The 20,654-nt window shown below is 39.4% G+C and overlaps 3 protein-coding genes across 10 annotated transcripts; all 3 read right to left on the reverse strand.

Annotated features, from left to right (window-relative positions):
- Positions 1-1,999: 1,999 nt before the first annotated feature.
- Positions 2,000-8,392, reverse strand: mbd1b (methyl-CpG binding domain protein 1b). Of its 8 annotated transcripts, none has more exons than XM_084706347.1 (15): positions 8,165-8,392; positions 7,157-7,651; positions 6,696-6,827; positions 6,457-6,580; positions 6,098-6,369; positions 5,835-5,917; positions 5,618-5,658; positions 5,245-5,388; positions 4,760-4,879; positions 4,466-4,630; positions 4,164-4,343; positions 3,974-4,042; positions 3,798-3,878; positions 3,359-3,508; positions 2,000-2,796 (listed from the first exon to the last, which is right to left on the reverse strand). In XM_084706347.1, exons 2-15 carry the CDS (start codon positions 7,519-7,521, stop codon positions 2,323-2,325), a joined length of 2,400 nt encoding a protein of 799 aa, XP_084562473.1. In that variant the 5' UTR covers positions 7,522-7,651; positions 8,165-8,392; the 3' UTR covers positions 2,000-2,322. The 8 variants fall into 8 exon arrangements, with proteins under 8 accessions (XP_084562473.1, XP_084562477.1, XP_084562478.1 ...); XM_084706351.1 differs by having other exon boundaries at positions 7,157-7,367; positions 8,165-8,389; XM_084706352.1 differs by having other exon boundaries at positions 7,157-7,364; positions 8,165-8,388.
- Positions 8,393-10,475: 2,083 nt separating this feature from the next.
- cxxc1b (CXXC finger protein 1b) lies at positions 10,476-15,137 on the reverse strand. Its single transcript, XM_084706393.1, has 14 exons — positions 14,985-15,137; positions 14,321-14,430; positions 14,105-14,205; positions 13,809-13,945; positions 13,539-13,694; positions 13,283-13,429; positions 13,042-13,149; positions 12,268-12,446; positions 11,948-12,155; positions 11,723-11,833; positions 11,430-11,479; positions 11,246-11,342; positions 10,972-11,124; positions 10,476-10,818 (listed from the first exon to the last, which is right to left on the reverse strand). The coding sequence occupies exons 1-14, from the start codon at positions 14,985-14,987 to the stop codon at positions 10,672-10,674; spliced, it is 1,707 nt and encodes a 568-aa protein (XP_084562519.1). The 5' UTR covers positions 14,988-15,137; the 3' UTR covers positions 10,476-10,671.
- Positions 15,138-15,985: 848 nt separating this feature from the next.
- tfe3b (transcription factor binding to IGHM enhancer 3b) lies at positions 15,986-19,986 on the reverse strand. Its single transcript, XM_084705394.1, has 6 exons — positions 18,741-19,986; positions 18,261-18,363; positions 17,927-17,983; positions 17,723-17,798; positions 17,401-17,548; positions 15,986-17,235 (listed from the first exon to the last, which is right to left on the reverse strand). Exons 1-6 carry the CDS (start codon positions 18,753-18,755, stop codon positions 16,774-16,776), a joined length of 861 nt encoding a protein of 286 aa, XP_084561520.1. The 5' UTR covers positions 18,756-19,986; the 3' UTR covers positions 15,986-16,773.
- Between the last annotated feature and the right edge of the window lie 668 nt (positions 19,987-20,654).

The following is a 20,654-nucleotide window of genomic DNA, read 5'->3' on the forward strand; positions in this document are numbered from 1 at the left end:
ATTACCCCGAGGCGCTGTCCCAGAGAATACATTGGGACCCTCGGATCTAGGCTGCCTTGTTCAAGAAGTGTTTATGCTAGTCCGGCTGGGATATAGGGTGACTTGATTCTTGATTCGATGATGTGAAAAGTTGTTGTGCATGGAGGTAAATATGTTGTAATAGATGCACAATATTGATGGGCCTGAATCTGAACACCAGCCTAATAATAGTGTATGCAGCAAAAGATACTAAACATAAGGTCATGGTTTGCCACAATATTACTCAAAAATGCTACGCCATCTACTCTTAATGTGGCAGAAATTATGTCGGGAAGATAAACATAATATAACAATATGGATTATTAGATGTGAGGTTATAAATAAACATTTGGTATGTTAACATACATTTCAATATTAACAACTGCGGACATGTGGCTGCCAGTCTCTCAATTAAGCCTCGCTAAATGGTCTGCACAGTATGCTGGCATAAGCACCTTAATATTTCAAATGACATGAAAATGCTGATACATGCTAGTCTATATAGCCTATGGCATACAGTTTTATATAGGCAGTTTGGAAACATGTTATCGTTCTCAAGAATATTACAGAGAATATGGTGCACAGCCTGCTACTTGCCTGGAATGGACGATGGTAGGTGCGGGTTTGGATCGCAAATTGACGAATATGTCAAATATAGACTAACCTACAAATGCATTTCAATATTTCCGTTGCTCTCATAGTACGACCATGACAAACGGTCCTTATGGTCGAGCACGACATATCAATTTAGAACCTTATTTCTAGGCTGGAGTGGATTGCCGATGCTTGAGGAGGTGTTCAACCCTAAACCAAGGTGAAATCATTGGTTTGAGCCATGAGAGGTAACTGGTTAAACCATGTCTTTATCAAATTTCCTAGGATACGAATTTTCCAATGGTCTTCTTCTCCAATGTATAGCCTACCCCAATCCTAATTGCAATTCATCAACTAGCCTACCTCTTCTAGCGCGTCATCAGAACTCCCCTCCCTTGCGTCGAAGTCTTGCGCATAGCCTACCTCAAGAACGTTACATCCAAAAGAAAAAACGCCGCCTTAATCTGGACATTCATCTGTTATCGTTGTGCGTAGATGTTTATAAAAGCCTACTCTACGATTCTTGTCACTGAACAGCCAGGTTAAAAGTCCAACGCTGTACATGCGCGTCAGAGACAGTAATAACATTCGGTTAGTATAACACCTGCCATTACAACGTATCAATTGCTATCGGTAGTTACGCAGTGTATAGTTGTGTGCTGCAGCCGTTAAACATAATTTGTATCTGTTCTGACTATTCCTCAAAAGCTATACACATTTACACAACAATTAAGTTCCTAATTATCAACCTGAATTGATTATCCTATAGTTATATCATTTCTTATTATTGGTCTTAAAAATGTCATAAACACTTTTTTGTAACTCTTCCCTAGAAAAAATATTGAGAGACATTTGACAAAAATACGTAGATATGTATGTAATTAAAATATAATAGTCCAGATCGTGCGCTTATGGTTACACAATAGCCTAAACAAAAAAATCATAATTTAATCAGTTGAGAAGTATTTCACAAATATGGTGTATGTCTACATTTAGATTGGCTCCAGACTACACTATCTACTAACCAATCAAGCACACAAATTAGTCAGGAAAATACTTATTTCCCATTACAAAGAGTAAATACTTTTTATATTAAAATTTTTTAATATACTTCCCAAAAAGCTATTTAGAAATTCCGTCCAACAGATATTTCACAGGAGTACATATCTTCAGGATGCAAAACAACATACATTGATAACTGGCAAAACAATATAATATACATGCCATATTATTTAAATCAAGCATGAAGATGTGCTTCGGTCAGATGAGTGATAGCAGCATTGATAGGAAGCCAACCTGGTCTGAAGCAGAACAGGTATATTAAGTGTCAGAGAGCACAAAGCATCTGATTTTTTTAATGAAAATAACTTTGAAAAAGGAAACGATGACAGCAACAAAAAAAACATTTATTTTTTCTTCATAAGGTATTTAAACTCTGTTATTAATATGACCATTCCTTTTCAAAATGAAATTGTAATTGTGTATAATTAGAAATGTATTTACAAACAATTGAAAAAGCCCCTTACCCAAGAAAATGACACAAAACAAAGCACGTTTTCTCACTCACACTCATTCACTCAAAACAAGTACTTTCGGTGTGCTTATTGGGGCACTATCAAACATCCCTTGTAGACTCCATACTGAGGGAAAGTGATGAACATCCCTCAAAATCCTTATATTGACACATTATACTGCAGTACCAATTCTCCACTACAAACAGGTTAAAGCACTACATTTCTTACAACATTCCTCATCTTTAAGAATCAGAAAGTCACAGGTGGATGCTCGCTCACAGATAAATGGTTTAGTGTTCAAAGATGGCTCCGGGTTAGGGACCCCCTGGCATACCCTGTACCTCTCAAGATCCAAGAGCAGGTTCACTACCAGGGTCACAGAGGTCATGCGGGGTGGGTGACCCTCATAGAGCGGGTGAGTAAGGAGCAGAGGCTGGCCCTGCACAGCCACCTGATAGCAGAAGCCTGGGTTGATCTGCACAACAGTGTCAGTCATGGTGGACATCTTGCTGCACTGGACAAGTTGCAGCTGTGGGCCCTCCATCATAATTGCATACCAGAGGATAGGCAGTGCTGCCTTGCGAGTGGCCTCCAGAAGTTTCAGCAGCTCGTGATCCATATTGCTCCCACACATGGATGAGGTTTCAGCCAAACTGAAGATCTGAGTTATCTATGAGAGGGTAAAGAGTTAGGGGCGGGATTGGTTGGCCTCAGGTCTCCCCACTGGAAGCCCCAGGTAGGGGGAATGGGGGAATCTATCAAATAGTGCACCTCTAACTTTGTACTGTAGTGCAATTAGTCAATCTGACACACTACGAAATGATACCAAATGAATCACAGTTCATTCATAATACTGTGAATATAGGCCTACAGTTGTACAGACATAATTAGAAATTTGTAATGGTTTGTGCGAAATTGTTAAGAATAATAAGCCATAAAACTAGTCTGCACACCCCGAAGGTGTATTGGTTTAGTCTGCACACCCCCAAGGTGTATTGGTTTAGTCTGCACACCCCCAAGGTGTATTGGTTTAGTCCGCACACCCCCAAGGTGTATTAGTTTAGTCCGCACACCCCCAAAGTGTATTGGTTTAGTCTGCACTCCCCCAAGGTGTATTGGTTTAGTCTTGACTCTTGATCGACAGTGTTGGGGGATCACATAGTAATGTTTTAATTATTTAATGGTGTTGTTCAAAATGTCCACCGCCCCTGCGGCTGACTATTCCTACATACCATAGGTGTGACCTCGTCCTCCTCCTCGTCTTCTAGCTCTTTTGAGTGCACAACTACATCTTTGTCCATCTTCTGCATTGCTCCCCTCCAGCTACTTAGTAAACTTTGGGCAGGTATGGGTGCATTTGCATATCTTTTCTGTGTGTTTGCCTATTCAAAAATGAGAAAGTACCACACACTTTACATAACAACAAACATGCAGTAGTTGAAAGGTATGGGAGCAATATTGGGTTCAATATATCTACACATACTGTATTATGAAGAGTTTAATGGTTTGGTACTGACAGTAGTCATTTAGAAAAAAACGGAATATGTAATGTTCTAATGTAGACACATACAAGTCGACATAACTAAATGTGGCATTCTCTGATAGCTAAAAGATACATAAAATGAAGTATCTAGAAAAGGGTAGAGTAAAATACTGATAGGGAGAACTCACTTCTGGTGGAAGGCATTGGTTGCTGAGAGCATCGCCACCAAAACGATGTCTTTTGGCAGTGTCCACATAGTCATGGTCAACCTGTTAATAAAGGTTAATTAACGTGAACAATCTGTAAGTGTCATTCTAACAGGTGTATGTTTACATGTGACAATGGAAGACTGGTGTAATCAAACCTGCAAAGATGGTTGGCGGTTCATTCCATAAATGTGTTTTCTTCTTTTAGTATGTTCAAAGCCATGTGCCTATTACAGCCAGCCACAAAATAGAAAGTTTGATCACAAAGAAGATTCATTAAAATGAACAAAGTCAAGTTTATATAACTCATCCTTGCTCTGCAACCCCTTGTGAAACTGGCTACTCAACTGTGTCCAACGAACAATCCTTCTTTGCATCATTAGTCATCTCTGGGTCAAATGCTGGTTTTCGCTTCCTTTGCTCCTTCTTGCAGCTGTAAGAATTGTAATGTCTTGGCCTGCCAATCTTACCCGTCCCTTCAATGGCCCCAAATTCACCCAGACCCAACTGAAAGGGCAACAAGTGTCTCTGTCAAACACATACATACACATAAGAGCGCCATTGGAAGCATTGTTAGGAGGTTGACGAATGATAGCATCATCCCTTGAGCTTGAGCAATTAGCAATGACTTAAAATTGTTTAATCCTCACCATTGCCTGCCTCTGGCACTGACGCAAGCGACACTTCTGTCTCTTCTTATTGCTACCTCCAAACTTGGGCTTGTCTACACAGAAATCACATGTACCACAGTCCTTCCTGCTAAGACAAGCCTGACACTGCCCACAAGCGCGCCGCTTACGTTTCTTGACCCATTCCTGAAAAACAACCACGGGACATCAAGAGTTATAAAAACATATTTAACCATTTACAAAAGCTACTTAGTCCAAACTTCATCTAAACAGGAAATCACTCTACACTCTACTATATTGTAAAAGGCTGGTCACCTCGTCATCGTCATCATCGTCGTCGTAATCCTCATCATCCTCGCAAAAATCATCTTCCTCACCATCAACATCCACTTCCACGGAAAAGTCTTCAGGATCACTAGTTTGATAACTGGAGCTCTGTGGAGTGCAGGCACATACAAGATTTATTTCATATTTGAACCCATAAGCGTAACTGTGTCCTGTCAACATGGTGCTGAAAATGTCCAAATTGAAAGTATCTGCTGTAGTCAGACAATGAAAGCACACAGTTGCCTTTGATTCCACAACTAAATTCTCTAGAATAGTAGTTTAGGAAGCATTCTGTGGTACAAGTTAAAGGCAATCATGTATTTATCACACAGCTTAGATGGCATGACTTAAACAATGAAACAGCATTGTATCAAATGCCTGGGATCATCCTTTTGGTTAGAAAACAAACATTGTTGTATAATGGTACCAATCAAGCAGCTTAATTCTTCTTATTTTTCCATGTGAGCCTATACCTTATGGATAGGCCATATACATTTGCGTTTCCGACAACGGACAGGTTTTCTTGAGTCAGGGAAAAGCATCCCTTGCTTGCAGCTGGCACACATCCCACAATCCACTGTGGTAAGGCAAGCCACACACTGACCACAAGGGATCCACTGCAATAATGAGGAAAAAGGAAAAATGAGAATCAGCCATTTCACCAACATTTTTTTGTTGGATAATTGTTAGAAGGCTACACTACTGTTCAAAAGTTTGGGGTCACTTAGAAATGGCCTTGTTGTCAACCCCTGCTTCTTGAACCACCTTCCACCACTTTGATAGGCTGGATGGGCACTTCTTATATATATATATATATATATAGTAAATAAAGAAAAATACAATTACCTTTCTGAAGACAATATTGCGATTGTCGACTGGCTTCTTGACTAAAAGAATACAAAGAACTGCTTCAAACCTCTACTTTTGGCATATGGGAACATCTTCAAAGCTATTCCAATGTCATTTGTTTTGTAAAATATTAAGAATACACTGTTCCTTGAGACTACTGTAATATGGCACAAACATGCGAGTAATGGTATTTATACTTTTGGTGATGACATACCCTTGCATCTGAGACAACATGATTTTTTCCCTTGTCTTTCGGACTCTGTTACTGTGTACGGCTTACCACACTTGGCACAAATGCTGAAATATATGGAAGAATATAACAATATTAACAAATAAGTATAACAGCTTGCCAGGCTCAGGTTTAACAGTTCAAAACCAAATCCTGCATGCTAAAATTCCCATTAAAATGTTGTAGGCTACATACAACAACAAAAACAATGAGTAAGGTTTTGACATAACTCTAGGAGCTTGACTCACCGGAAACAGACATTTGAAGCCTCCAGGCCATTGAGGGAGGATTTTGGTCTTGATGTAGGACTCCAGGGCAGCTTGGTTGCACTGCTCTGTATACTTTCTCCAGAGGCTGGACTCAAAGGAGCCTGAAAGGACATGGGGTCCATGTCTGGAGTTCTCATGGCACTGCAACTCAGAGGGGACAGGCTAACTCTCGAGGTTGGCCCTGGTGTCAGTCTGTGGTTCGAGATGGGACTGCTGGACTCAGAGGATGGAGATCTGTCCTTCCGCACTTTCTAACATAACATCAGAAAATAACATGTTAGGACATTTTTGTAGTGAAGGGATCTGTCGCTTTGATCAGAAAATTGCATCTCAATTACCTTCCTTCTGAAACGCGCTGGTTGGCAGTTCGAAAATGTTCCTAATTTGTATTCAAACATCGACAAGTCTATATCCAAGACTTTACCCAGTTCAACTCTGCTTCTCACACGCTCATTCTGCGGACTACAAATGAGGGAAAGCAATCAATCATTTTCAGCAAACTGAAAAGACCAAAAAAGGGCCAACATTGAATTACCATTAGCTCAGGGTCTAACATTTGCCAATGTCCAAGTCATACCTCAAATAATAAACATCCATCTGGCCCATACTGGAACCGGAACGACGAATAACTGTTTTCCGCTTCCACCCATCTCCAAGTATAGGCCAGTCTTCCCATCCCTCATCAGGCTTCACTCTTTTCCTCCGATATCTGACAGGAATAAAAGCTTAGTGTCACTAGAAGTATACAAATCCCTCAAGTGTAAATATTGAATTGCTCATCTGTTTTACTGTAACAAATTTAGTATGGAAGCATTTCTGTAAAAAAAAAAAAAAAAAGTACACAAAATGTTTTGTGTATTACGCTACATGGCTTACAGCCTTATGCTTATATTTACCAAATCCTTCACACTTAGCATCTAAAACAACTTCAGTGTCAGTTTACAATGCCATAGCACAATTGTGAATTGCCTACATTATATTTCGCAAGCATGCAAATACATTTATTAATGGAAATACACAGTAACCCTGTAAACATACATAGAGCGGGTTCTTTTGAAGTTCCATTCACTGCCGCTCCTCTCACTTTCTCCAGCCAGACTTTCCTCCTCTCCCTGTCTTCTGCCAAACATGGAGAAGTCCCAACTTGGTGCATCAGGCTCATCATTGTCTTCCTCCAGGGGCTCAAACCAGTCCACATTAACTTCTTCAACAGCTCCCCCAGGCTCTCTGTCTGATACCTTGAGGACTGCTTGAGCAGAAGGTTTAGCAATATTATCATGGCAATCGGATGGTGCCAACACCTCAAATTGATCCGTATTCTCAGAGGTCCTTCCCATACCATTTTCCATGCTTGCATTCATCTTCTTTACAAGTACAGTATTGGTTGGATTGCTAAACTCCATATTTCCATCCAATTTTTCCTTTTCAATTGGTTAACGTTCTCCAGTCCTTCCGACAGGTCACTTGTCAATTATCATATTATGTGCATGAAGTGGTCACGCTGTTTTGTAACGCTGGGGTACAGTAGTTTATCTGAATGTAATAATAGAGCAGCAGTAGTATTCGGTGTTCGGTACTAGTACTGTAGACAACTTCACTTCTTGCTGGGACTTTAGTGTGATAAATTAAGAATGTAGTAGCCTCTAATAAATGGAAGAAACGTGTGAGTACATAATCAAGAAACAACGGGGCTTTTGAAAGATGCTGGTGTACATTCAGATACGCTGCTGTCGCAAACTACCGTGTTGCTTTCTGCTGCCGGCTTCCTATCTATTTACTATCTACAATGTGTTAGTTTTTCATCTAAGAACATGAACCTTTCAAAGAACACAAGTCATTAGCTTAGTTTTGATTTATATCTTACGTACTGAACCTGCATTGTTTGTTTACGTTAGAGCAAATTGTAACACAACATGGGCTAATCTACAGTAGTTGGCTACGCCACTGTCTAGTTGCTGGTGGTAACATTCGATTCGGATAACCTAGTTTAGCTATAGACATTTATGATATTATGGACTATCGAAATTGAGTAAAATATTAAAGTACCTCCGGATTCCATTGGGACTTTCATCAGTTGGCTAATTCAAGTTTGCAGCCATTTTGCTCATGTGTTGCTTCCGGAGTATATGTGACCCGGATATACTTAAATTCAAAGGTTAAATCCTAGGACGGGTTCTGGTTATATTATATCCAGAGCCATGTGAAAAGAAAATATGTCTCTTACATGGCTCTGGTTTCGTCTCCAATATGTGACTCATGACTTCAGATTTTCCAACGACATCTTCAAAATAAAGGCGTGTAAAATAACATTTAAAATCAAACTTTTACATGCCACTTAAATATGAACAAATACGTATGATTGTTTTGAAGAAAAAACACTGCATGCTTAAACACATTTTACCTTTTGCATGTGTCTTAATTTTTAAACGAACCCTGATACTATATTGTAGCGACCATGCTCTTGGCACCCAGAATGCACTGCGGCAGGCAGAAACGCTAAGAATTATAAGGTTATAGCGTAGTTACATAAGCATTGTTTACAGTTCTATTGTTGTGTTCATTCTGTTTTGATGTGTATAACGCGTTAATCTGTGTTTTGGATAGGTTGAGTGCTTACTCTGATGATAAATGTTGGCTAGTTTGATCGCTATACGAACAGTCCAAAGTGTAGGGCCGAGTATGTTAATAAAGAGTCAAAAGCAATATTCCTTCTCCATTCTTAATTGCTAGCCGACACTACAATATCATTAGTAGACCAAACATATGATCAGGGCTGCCAACTGTGAAGGAATAATAACTATACTGATAATCAATGCTGCTATACCAATCACTACCTCAAGTTTAATGTGTATTGCTTAATACTAAAACATAAATCCAATTGTGATCAATTGATTTAAAAAAGAACAGATGGGATTATGCAACAGGATTTGTCTGGGTCTGTGTGGTGGCTTTGGTGTGTGTGTGAAAGAATGCGAGGTCAGGCAAACTGAATTGGGAGGCAAGTTTGTGACGCTCAGGGACTGGCAGAGCACCAAGGGCCTTTAAGTAAAAGTATTGGCCTGAAAGATAAGGTGGTTGGAGAATGTATCTTTTTGCTCATGCAGAACGAGTCAGACCGTCTGGTCTGATACACCTTTGGATTTACGACACTCCCCCCCCCCCCCCCCTTGGAAACCCTGCCCCACCAGCCCCTGTGTTCTTCAGACCTTGGAATGGTCTGAAACCCCCCTTCTCCTTGAGACATAGCCTCCCCCCGTCTTTCCCTGGAGATACAGCTCCCACCACCCATACATCATTTGGACCTTGAGACTCCCTGTCCTGGAAAACCCCCCCTCTTTGCCCATCACCAGACCCCTGCCGCCCGCTTCATGGAACATCATATTCCCTGAATATTGATGAAGAAACTGTTTTGTCCGTGTCTTCATAAACGGAGTGACTGGGAGAGGAAATCAGACCTCTGACAGTAAATGACAACACAAACCAGTCTTAGGTCTCAATCCTGTCTCTCTCGGCTCTGAAGGCCGGAGGACCATCTTTTGTAGGGCACAAGAATGTAGACATAGATAGTGACAGTCAGGCAGTCAACAGTCTCAGAGAAAGAGATTCACAGCTCCCAACACATGACCACTCAGACTAGAGAGTTCATAGTTGGAGTCATGACAAGGAACATCTAGCAAGTACTTTCTCCTGATCCCAAACGACTATTAACCCTGACACAGTCTACTCTTATTAATAGCAAGCTTACATGACAACATACTAACTAGTATCCAATGACTAGTTCTATTGATTAGTGAATAATGTAAGCACACAAGAAATCGCAATTTCTTCCACAATGTCTAATTGGACACTACACTCCCGCCTTATGGTTTTCGGACCAATCACCTGACAAACACCTCCCTCTCTTGGGGGTACAAGACCTGTCTCCCGAGGACAGGGAGACAGAATTTGGACTGGGCAGAACTATCTCTGATCTCTGTCACAACCACTTTCTCTGTGACTGTTTCTATGAAGCTGCATTGGCATCATCGACTGATTCACTGTAGTAAACTAAGAACATCCTGGTGTGTTGTTTTCATTGTGTATTCTTGTGATTGCATCATTACTTATAATAAACTACAAATAACTTGGTCCGGTATTTAACCTTGTATCATTCTCCACTAACCAGTTTGACACACCGTAACACAAGTCTCATGCATTGGCGATGAGACACGCATTTCAACCAGTTCACACGCTCGGACGCCACACCTTGTATTTCTCACGCTGAGAAGGCAAACGCCAACCAAGTAGTCCTGTTTATGTTGTAAACAGTAATGGAGGAGGCGCAGGAACACGGAGTGAAGCAACATAGATGCGCGAAAACCCGTGAAAGCTTTTTTATTTTAAGATAATGTACATTTATTATTCAGAGTAGAGGAAAAATATAGATTCACAAATGTCAGCACATTTTTGTGATAAAAGAATAGGCTGTTCTTTATAAAAGGATGGAAAAGAGATTATCTCTATAATAATAGTCATCTCAATAATTGTCTTCACATGTTTGAATCTCTTGCTGACTATCTGTCCTTGTTGCTTCGGAGATCAGTTGTTAGTGGGTCGTGCTGAATGGTTTGGTGCAGCATAAGAGCAAGCAGGCCTGCCCTGTTTGTCATAGCTGTCCTGACGTTGCGTTCCTGCTCAAAGAGCTCATCCAGCTTGTACCACTGTCAAACAAGAACATTCCAAAAACAAAGAGCATGGAATTTTAATTATGGAATAAGTACGGTAATAATTATTACATTGACTTGTATTGATCATTATTCTTGATGTCCTCATAAGAACAAAAATAAACTGGCACTGTGACTTGTTCCACTAACCACTCTGACTCGTTCCAGGTCCACCTCAGCTCTCCTGAGCTTCTCCCAGTTGTAATGTTTGTTGCACTTGCGTTTGGAAACTCTGCAGTACTCTCCAGTTGGTTCGAAAACATTCCGGACCAGAGGGCAACCACACACCTCATCCACAGAAACCTACTCACCAACAAAACAGACGACCACATGAGAAATAAAAATACAGATCAAACGCATTACTCTATACAATCTAAACAAAAAGGCAAATAAAAATGTGCTTCCAGTGCTGATTCTTGCTGACCTTGGGATCTCTGGAATGCTCTGGGCACAAGACCTGAAGCCTCTTACAGTAAGTCTTACTCTGGGGGTTGTACACATCACAGAAGAGTCTTGTTGCTCTGAAAACAGAAACAGTAATTGTTGTTATACTATAATCTAATTAATATGTAAATTACAGAGAATTTGAATTTATCTTCCCATCTTACCCTTCGATCCTTGTGGGGTACATGGAACCAAAAGATGTCTGGCTCTCATACTGTCAGATAAAACAATAAAAGACTTGTAGACTGCACATTTGCTTTGAATAAGGAGGATGTTAAAGAGGTATTTGCTATTTGCAAACTATTTTTACTACAAGGGTTAGGGTTAGGTTAAACATTTAGAAAATACCATTATATACTGTAGGTAGGATATTATTTCCATAAACCAAAGGGCAGAAATACATACATATTCAATAAAATCCTGGGTTGACATTGTGAGAAAATTAGTTGTTCCTCACCTTGGCATAACATCTCTCCATGTGTCTAAGTGCTACTTTTGGATTAATGGGATGACTGCAAGACACACAGAAAATCTGCAGGTCTGTGTCTTCATTATCACCTTCATTCACCTACAACACAATTAAAACAGTTTAAAATGTAAATGTAACACCCCAATTTAAGGTTAATGTGTGTGTATTAATGTGTGTGTGTTAGTGTGTGTGTGTGTGTGTAAGATGACCCACCTCCTCATCCTGCTGGACCACCTGCTGCTTGGCTTTTGCAACGATGCCTTCCAGCTCATGGAAACGTCTCTCCATGTCAGTAAGGCGGAGCCGGGCGTTCTGCTGATCCCTCCGGATGCGCTCCAGTTGCTTCTTGCCTTGTTCCTCAGCGATGCACGGACTTTGCTGCCACTGCTGGATACGCTGGGGGAGAATCTCATAGATCCGACTGAGGAGATGAGCAAGATCATTCACCATGTTTTAGGAGTGGCATTGGTTAAATGGGGCTGTGGATTCTCTACTTGCATCTCAAGTCACTCATTCACTATTAGACATCTTACTTTGCTGCCAGCTTCATGCCGCAATCCTCGGAGCAGTATTTAGAGTTAGCTCGTGCTGACTCAACACAGGTGGGCCCGAGGCACTGGCGCAACCCAGCAACCTCCCGTGCATCAACCCTGTCGGTGTGTCTCACTTTGTCCTTGTGCTTCTGCTTTTGCTTGTGGCGCCGAGATTCTTTCTAGGATTCATGGAAAAGGGAATTTCATATGCCATGCAGGAAAAGCTGTACAATGTCAATCAAAACACAAAGACTGACCACAGTTCTAATGTTATATTTTGGAGTTGAAGACAGGTTAGTATATCATTTGATAGGATAGTTTTTTTTTTGTGCAAATAGGCTGACAACACAAATGGATCCTATTTTACAGTATACATTCTGTATACTGTATACATTCTGTATATTGTATACATTCTGTTTACTGTATTCATACTGTATACTGTATCCATTCTGTATACTATGTTCATACTGTATACTGTATACATACTGTATACATACTGTATACATACTGTGTGATACAGTTTGTTTTATAATGGTGACAAAAGGCTTTCGATTCTTGATAGTTGCATAATTGCATATTCCAGTTGGGTAGCAAGCTAAACATTCTTAGCTTTTAACTGATATACAATATGCGTTTTCAAAGAATGTGTTTTACAGTATACATACAGCGGGGATGTTTTACATGTGAAATCTTTCATATCTTGACCAGCCGCAGATACACTGAGGTTTAGGTCTAAAGGTTTAAAATCAAGAAAAAATGTTTCATGTCATTTACCTTTTTGTCAAACTTCTTTTCTCTTCTCTTCACATGCTTAACTTTTACAGCTTTCTTTCTCATTACAGGACTAAAGGGAGGTCCATCATCTTCATCACTGGGCCATAGCTAGGGTTGTAAGGGGGTTATTCAAATAGCTTAAGTAAGTTTTACCATCCACATAAGCAAGAGAAATAGATGTATTTAGAATGGAAGAGTATAAACAACATGCGTTTCATGAGAATTATGTCGCATCTAATACCATGTTGTCTTCATATCCTGCTGCTTTGTACTGCTGGTAGAGTTCTATCTCACTATCATAGTCCTCTGAATATCTCCTTCGTCTGTGATACGAATTATCTCGCCTTTCACGCAGAGAAAATTCCTCATCCTTGACACGCAACATTTTCTAGACAAAATAAAGGAAGAGTCAGTCGTTTTACACGGGACACTGAAAGAACAGGATATTTTGAACTGAAACAGAAACCCACAGAAAGGCACTGGGTCAGAAAACTCACCCTTGCTCGAACGACACACTGTCTAAATCGACACTTCTGCCTTATTTTATTGGGTCCCCCAAACTTTTTCATGTCTTTGCAGAAGTCACACTGGGCACAATCCTCAGTTCTCCTGCAAGGTTCACACTCTCCACACATACGAGCAGAACGCTTTACCTAGGACACAGACAAAAGTATCGATTTCTCAGCTATCAGTGTTATCCAAAAAGACTGGTATTACCATTACAGTGGAAAATTACCAGGTTGAACAGTCAAAAAAAACCTACTCACTTTTGATCCCCGTCGTCTTTCACTCCTGTAATCTGGGGTACTGCATCGTTTATCTGGTTTCTCTATTCTCTCCATATCAGGTTCTTTCTCACGACTCTTCCTTGGACGGTATTTTATCTCCAATGAGGGGTTTTTATCTAAAAATGCACAGTAAAGGACCAGCAAGACCATTCAAGCAATGACACAAATGTATTTTACTTGAAACAAATTCTATTTTCTGCACAACCAAAAGGATGTGCAGTCTCTGCTAAGGAATTAGTTTTGATGGAGGACTATCAGGCCATGCATGGACTCACCTCGGCATGGCATACAGTACCACTCCCTGATTGCTTTAGCCATCTTCTCAGTGATGTTGATGCAGTTGCCATGAAACCATTCATTGCAGTTGTCACAACCACTAGTAATGCACAAAGGAAATGCGAGGTCCATGTTATTTATTATACATATTGCTCTGTATATGGACAGTGTAAGTCTAATCAAAATCGAAATGTTTATTTAGTAACACTACTCACATCATGAAGCAGTTGATATCTGGTTTTCGGCAGACGCAGTACAGAGGCGCATTTTCCCCTTCCATTTTGCTGAACCCCGGATAAGGATCAAAATCGGACACTTCACTATCCTGTTGTATTAAACAGATTAAACAGTGACGTGTCAGCTACTGTCAACAAGTGTAACTAGTTTCGAACCAAACATGTACAATTACACCCTATTATAAAGTTATTATGGGCTTATGGTATTTAACTAGGTTTACAATACAATCGAAATTGAGTTTAAAAGGCGCTGATCAAGATCACTTTGATCATTCTACACCATTCTGCAGTCTAGCTAGCTAGTTACCTGTTGTGCTAACTAGCACTAGCTCTAGCAGTCCTACTAGTAGAAACACGAGTAGGTTTGCTAGCCAGCTAGCTCCGACTACCCTAAGACACAATTTAGTGAACTAACTTTATATACGTGGACAATGTTAAACGGTACTGTTAATAGACTGGTTAACAACAAACACCATTTTTTTTATAACGTTGTTAGAGCTAGGGTCTAGTTACACTCTACACTAGCTAGCACTCAATGTTAGCTTGCTGTCGACGTTATAATTTGATGGGGGGAAAAAACAAGCAATAAACAATTTAGCATTTTAGGTACTTTAACTGCAAATCAAGCACAAACTTTTGTTACCATCGCCTTAATTCTTAAATCCAAACACACAGGTAAAGTCCATTTAGTAGAAGAAGCAGAAAACGGATATGTGCTTAAGGTAGCACTACTAGCTCGCAAGTTGGTCGCTTGGGTTCACCTAGTGGTAGTAGCCTATGCTTACTGTACAAAGTCCGGAAGTTTCTTTCACTTTTTTTTACCAGGGTAAACAGCAGTTTTATTTTTGGCATCTATGCGTTTTACCACGTCTGCGTTTGTGTAAAAATATGCTTAAGAGGTTTACAGTACACGGATGGTAGCTAATTGTAATATTTGTACAAGTCCTTATTGTCCTGATTTTAGTTCGTTTTTATATTTAGCTATAGGTCCATATATTATTTAGATGTATTAGATATTATTAGATTATTAGTTGACATTGTATAAACTGATCACTAATGACTATGATCTAACACTCATGAGTAATGGGCGAGCAAGGGTAATATCAGGCTGACAGAAGACTGCGCGATGAACACGTTACTGTGAACTGTGAATTAACAAACCATACATCTACTAAAATAAGGAGCCATCCGCCCAGAGCTGGTATCACCAATTGATGACAATGATTAGGTCGGCCTAGGTTACCTTCATTCTTGACGCAAAAGAAAAAAGACCCACTAAAAGAATAAGCTCAATTACACAATAATTATTGATTGATAAACCTGAGTAGGCCTGAGTAGGCCTACGACTGAAAAATTAGTAGCATAGGCTACACAGAATTTTGGATGAAAACAACTTCTTGATCTGCATACTTTAGCAGTTTGGTAGGCTACCCTACAACCTTTTAATTCTTGTCATGTTTTTAATTATGTTTGTTAGGTTTTTGATTTATGTTTAACTATTAGGTTAATAGTATCTGTTTGTAACTCTGAACTTGATGGTGCATATCTTGGCCAGGACGTTCTTGAAAAAGATATTTGTATAGGCTAATCTCAGGAGACTTTCCTGGAAGGTTAAATTAAACCAAGATTAACGCCAACACAATGTTTTGAGTTAATGACTCAGGTATGATCGTTTAATCGAAGTCAGCAAGGATTACATTTGTCATGTAAACACATGAAACATGTATTGCACATTACATTTTTTAAACACACGTATTAAAATCTTGGGAGAAAACACCAGGGAGTCACCCGTCAATCACATGTATATAGAAAAATAAATTCAGTCACATCAGAAAATAATTATCATCATACTTTTTTGTCAGATTAAGCCACTCATAATAGCACTTTTTGATTTATTTGAATAGTGACCATTTGAAGGGTTGGGGGTCAGGTGAGGATATTAAACATGCACAGTTGGTAAAAATGCTCAATAAAAACGAATTAAGTTCCAATTGAATGTCAAGAGATTTCTTTATCAAAATGTGCCATTATAAATATATCTTTGTTATTTTGCATCTAGACAAAACAATGAAATTAGTCATGCATATCACTACCAAGTTGAAAGTTAAATTAAACTTCCTTTGTGAATTTCCTGTTGACATCACAGTTGAGAAGGTAAAGTAATGCTGCAAATATATTTTGAATGTCAATAAGGAATAATATAATAGGCCTATATATTTAAGATATAAGACATTTTTTGTAAATATGTATTTAAATGGCAGAGTAGAACAGTTAGCCAGTCACTAATTCAAGGTCAAAGCTGTTGGAAGGACACACCTGGATATACATTTCCAGGACAGGGCTTCAATTGGCCGGATGTGAATTTAATTGGGAAGTCTAGCAGATGCACCTTCTTCTCTTGTTTTTTTTGTAATAACTCAAGCAAAACCCTGTCACAAGTCTTCATCCATATTTAAGCTGTTCCTGCAATGACTTGTTTTAGAGACACAATGTGACAAAGGTGATAGCAGGTTATCTGCCAGCATCTCTGGGTTCAGGGCACAACTGTCTTCCATGAGGATGTCCCCTAGGCCCACATCAGGAAACAGTACTGAAGAGGAGGGGTCATCCAATTCAGAAAAGCTCAGACTCCCCAAGTCAAGTGAATTGCTGACAGTCAAATCCACAGGTGAGTCAGAAGATGGTGGAGAGAGAAAGGAAACAGTTTGTCCCATGACTGCTACTCCAAGGCTGAGGAGGGTTTGAGAGCATGCCTCTCCAGTACTGGGCACCAGAGGCTGGCCTCTATGAGGATGTAGCTGCTGTGGATGCTGCTGCTGAAAAGTGGATTTTGAGGTCAGGCCAGAAGACTCTAAGGTTGAGAGACCATGGAGCCGAGCTTGCATTTCAAGTTCCTGCAGACAAACATTGTTAAGTGTTATTCATACTTAACTATTTCCTATTTACTTTGCACGTAAGGTATGTAAAATGATGTAACACTTCAGGAACCTATCATGGATACAATTATTTTCCAGCTCCACTGGTTCATTGGTATGCTAACCATGAACTAAAACAATGACCTGTATACGTAGCATTAGACTGTGGTTAGCATGCTCCATTTTCTTCTGACACCTCTCTATATCCTTTGCCCTCTGTTGCTCTTTCTGCATCTTCCTAATGTAATCCACAGACGCCTTCAGGATGGTTCCCTTATTCCAGCGCATCTCACTTTGAGGATGAAAAAAGAAAGGGGAAGGATACATCTTTAGAAAAGTAGTACAATTTAGCTAAATATTTTAAATAAAATGTACACCTATCATAAACCAATTTAATTGATCCAATCATACATACAATTCAGTAACTGTATCCTTAAACACATTCTAAAAGTAGTCAAATACTCACGGGTCGTTTGACCTGGGTATTAGATCCCCCAGCTCCTTTATGCGGTCATTGATGTTAAACCTTCGCCTTCTCTCAACTGTTTACAATCAGTAGCAACCATGAACAAGGAAGTGTGGTTGCTAAATAATTGGCATTGTATTATCAAAAGAGTATAGGCTACACATGTCTCATCAAATCAAGGTATCAAATCAAACACTGACTCACTGAGGTTATGATTGTCTTTCTTCTGCCTGTCCTTCATTAGAGCTTTTGCATCAGCATCTAAAGACAAAATGTAATCTGAGAGTAAGTATGTTTAATGTTGCACAAAGATGGCAGTGTCCTGATCTGAGTAACATGTGACTATAATGCATTGTGTATGTCTCCAAAACAGAAGAAAAAAAATATAAGCCAATAAAAAAAACATTATTTATGGTAGGCTACTTGATAAAAACATTTTACAATAAAAACTAGCAAAGCTACTACATTGCTGATTCACAAGACCAGAAACTGGGAAATGCACTTCTAGAGATCAACTTGAGGAATTGATAAGACCTACCATGTATTTCCCTTTTAATATTAGCAGGACAGGAATTGCTGACAGTCATGGTAGATAATGCCATTCCAGGAGTATGGTCCACATTAAGGAGGTTGCCAGAGAGCTGAAGGTGACACAATTATTTAAATAACATTAAATTACAGCTGTAACATAGTTGGACATCTCTAATGGCATATTATGATAAACTGTGGAACATAAACGCTTAACTGATTTATATCACAAATTCAATTACAACTTCCTTGTGATATTCATATAAAAATCCCTAGGAAACAGGCTCATGCTAATATAATGACACACATTGTATTGGAAATGTACATCTGATAGCCTCTGTACTAATATTAATAGTTACCTCATGAATTTTTTTTCTTCTCATGCTCCTGCACAAGCAAAATCCTCATTTTCTGACAATTGGCAAACTTCCTTAAAACCTTCGAACTTTGACTACTATAACACTTAACTACACTTAAATATTTAACATACCTTCTTGCCTTGCATGATTCCACTCCATGTAGTCCACTGGTGTCCCACCCCACCCAGAGAACACTGGCCCAATGGGTGCAATGTTTCACAAGTATATATTTACTCCACCACCAGGGAATTTCAGTTTGAGGAGTCCAACCAACAGTTTACAGTGAGGTTCTCATTCAAAGAACTCTGTAGTATTGATTCACAATTTAGTGTACACATTTATTGATAGTGCGCAAATTGTCTGATAAATTGGTTATATTTTTGCATATGAATAAGAAACACATTTCAGCACAGTTTCTACTCTTCTAATTTATAATTTGCCTCACACACCAGTGCTAGAAAGATTAACACATGAGTTGATTAATGTCATGACATCATCAAAATTTGATAAAAGACTGAATGTCATTGATAACATCATGAAACTGGAAAGATATGTCAAACAGATCGATGAATCAAGTTGACATGGGTTTAAAATCCGTTTTTGACAGACAAACACTGAAACTGTGATACAAATCCAGTAATTACTTAATTCATTATGGAAGATTATTCTAAAAGCATAAGTGTGAGGTGTTATTATCATTAAGATGCTTGTGTAGTATTTAACAGAGTACTGCGACACCAGGTCAACATGGACAAGATAACAAGAGGCATGTGGCACCAGTGAGACCTCAAAGCACAAGACAAACAAAAAGTAATGAAGAAATAGATGACCAGTGGGTTAGACATTCAAGGAAAGGTAGCCCTGCATATCTAATAAATAGCAGTGGATGACAAGCTAAGTTAACACACTACATTTGCTTTAATCCTTAAAGACTATTTTAGATAGCTATACCATTAAAATGCAAGCAAAATGATGCTAGTGAACAGTGAGGTGTAAAGATAACTAATTAAACATGGTAGCACTCACCATCCTAAACTCACTCCTACAACAGCAACCCCAGTTGGTCTCAGAGCCCAACTGTTTATCCAGTCAACAACCACAACTCCACACCCCTTCAGAATTACACCTAGGAGACAAACTCTACAATGGGTATGATTTAGTTGCTTGTGAGAGCTTTTCTCACGGAGTAACAGTAGGCTACCTTAACCAGTTAATATATTATATTAATATATAAGTGTCAAATCTCAAATGCTATTTTATTATGCTGTTAGCATGCATTCACCTCCTGGGGAAAGTAAACAAATCAGTGTAAGCAGCTACAATATTCACAGCCCATACTGCAGCCACCTCAAGAGTAAAGTAATGTGATATTCTCTATACCTCTTCTTTGTTGGATCTCAGGCTGGGTAAAGCCATCAGGCCGTCGGGAGCATTGGTGGCTATAAGGGCCAGTTTTGGGGCAGGAGATGACTGTAGCATAGGATATCCCCAGGGTCTTAATTGCCACCTTGTTGCAGGTATTGTGGTGCACCCAACGGTGACAACAAGAGTAGTTTGATGCCTTAAAGCAGACACAGAGGCCTTCCACTGAGCCTCATGCCTCTCTCCTGAGCTCTTGCGTCTGCTATTGTCAAAGTCGCCTGACCAATGAAATGGCAGGTTTGGCTATACATACGATGCTTGCCATCATCTGATCACACCTGGAAGAGCTGTAACAGCTAAAATATTAGTAGACACTGCTCAGCTCTCACAATTTATCAAGGCAAGTTTCTAAATTATTAGGGATAGCTACAGTTGTCTCTGTCAAATGCAAAACTATTATGTTTCTCATCTGGGCAATTGTTCACTGTAGTAATCCCATATTTATTCATTTAAAAATGTTTATACATAACACCGTCCTTGGAACTTCTCCATTCAAGTAGATAATTGGGAGAAATAATTTGTGTTTTTGTATCTCACTTGAGCCAGAAGAAGCTGTCAGTCAGTGTGGGTAGTGGTCATGTGTTATGGAACCAGCTGGAAAGAGGAAACCAAACACAGGTTTC

The sequence above is a fragment of the Hypomesus nipponensis genome, chromosome 9, assembly GCF_054491055.1.
Source record: "Hypomesus nipponensis isolate SF chromosome 9, ASM5449105v1, whole genome shotgun sequence".
Classification (NCBI taxonomy): Eukaryota; Metazoa; Chordata; class Actinopteri; order Osmeriformes; family Osmeridae; genus Hypomesus; species Hypomesus nipponensis.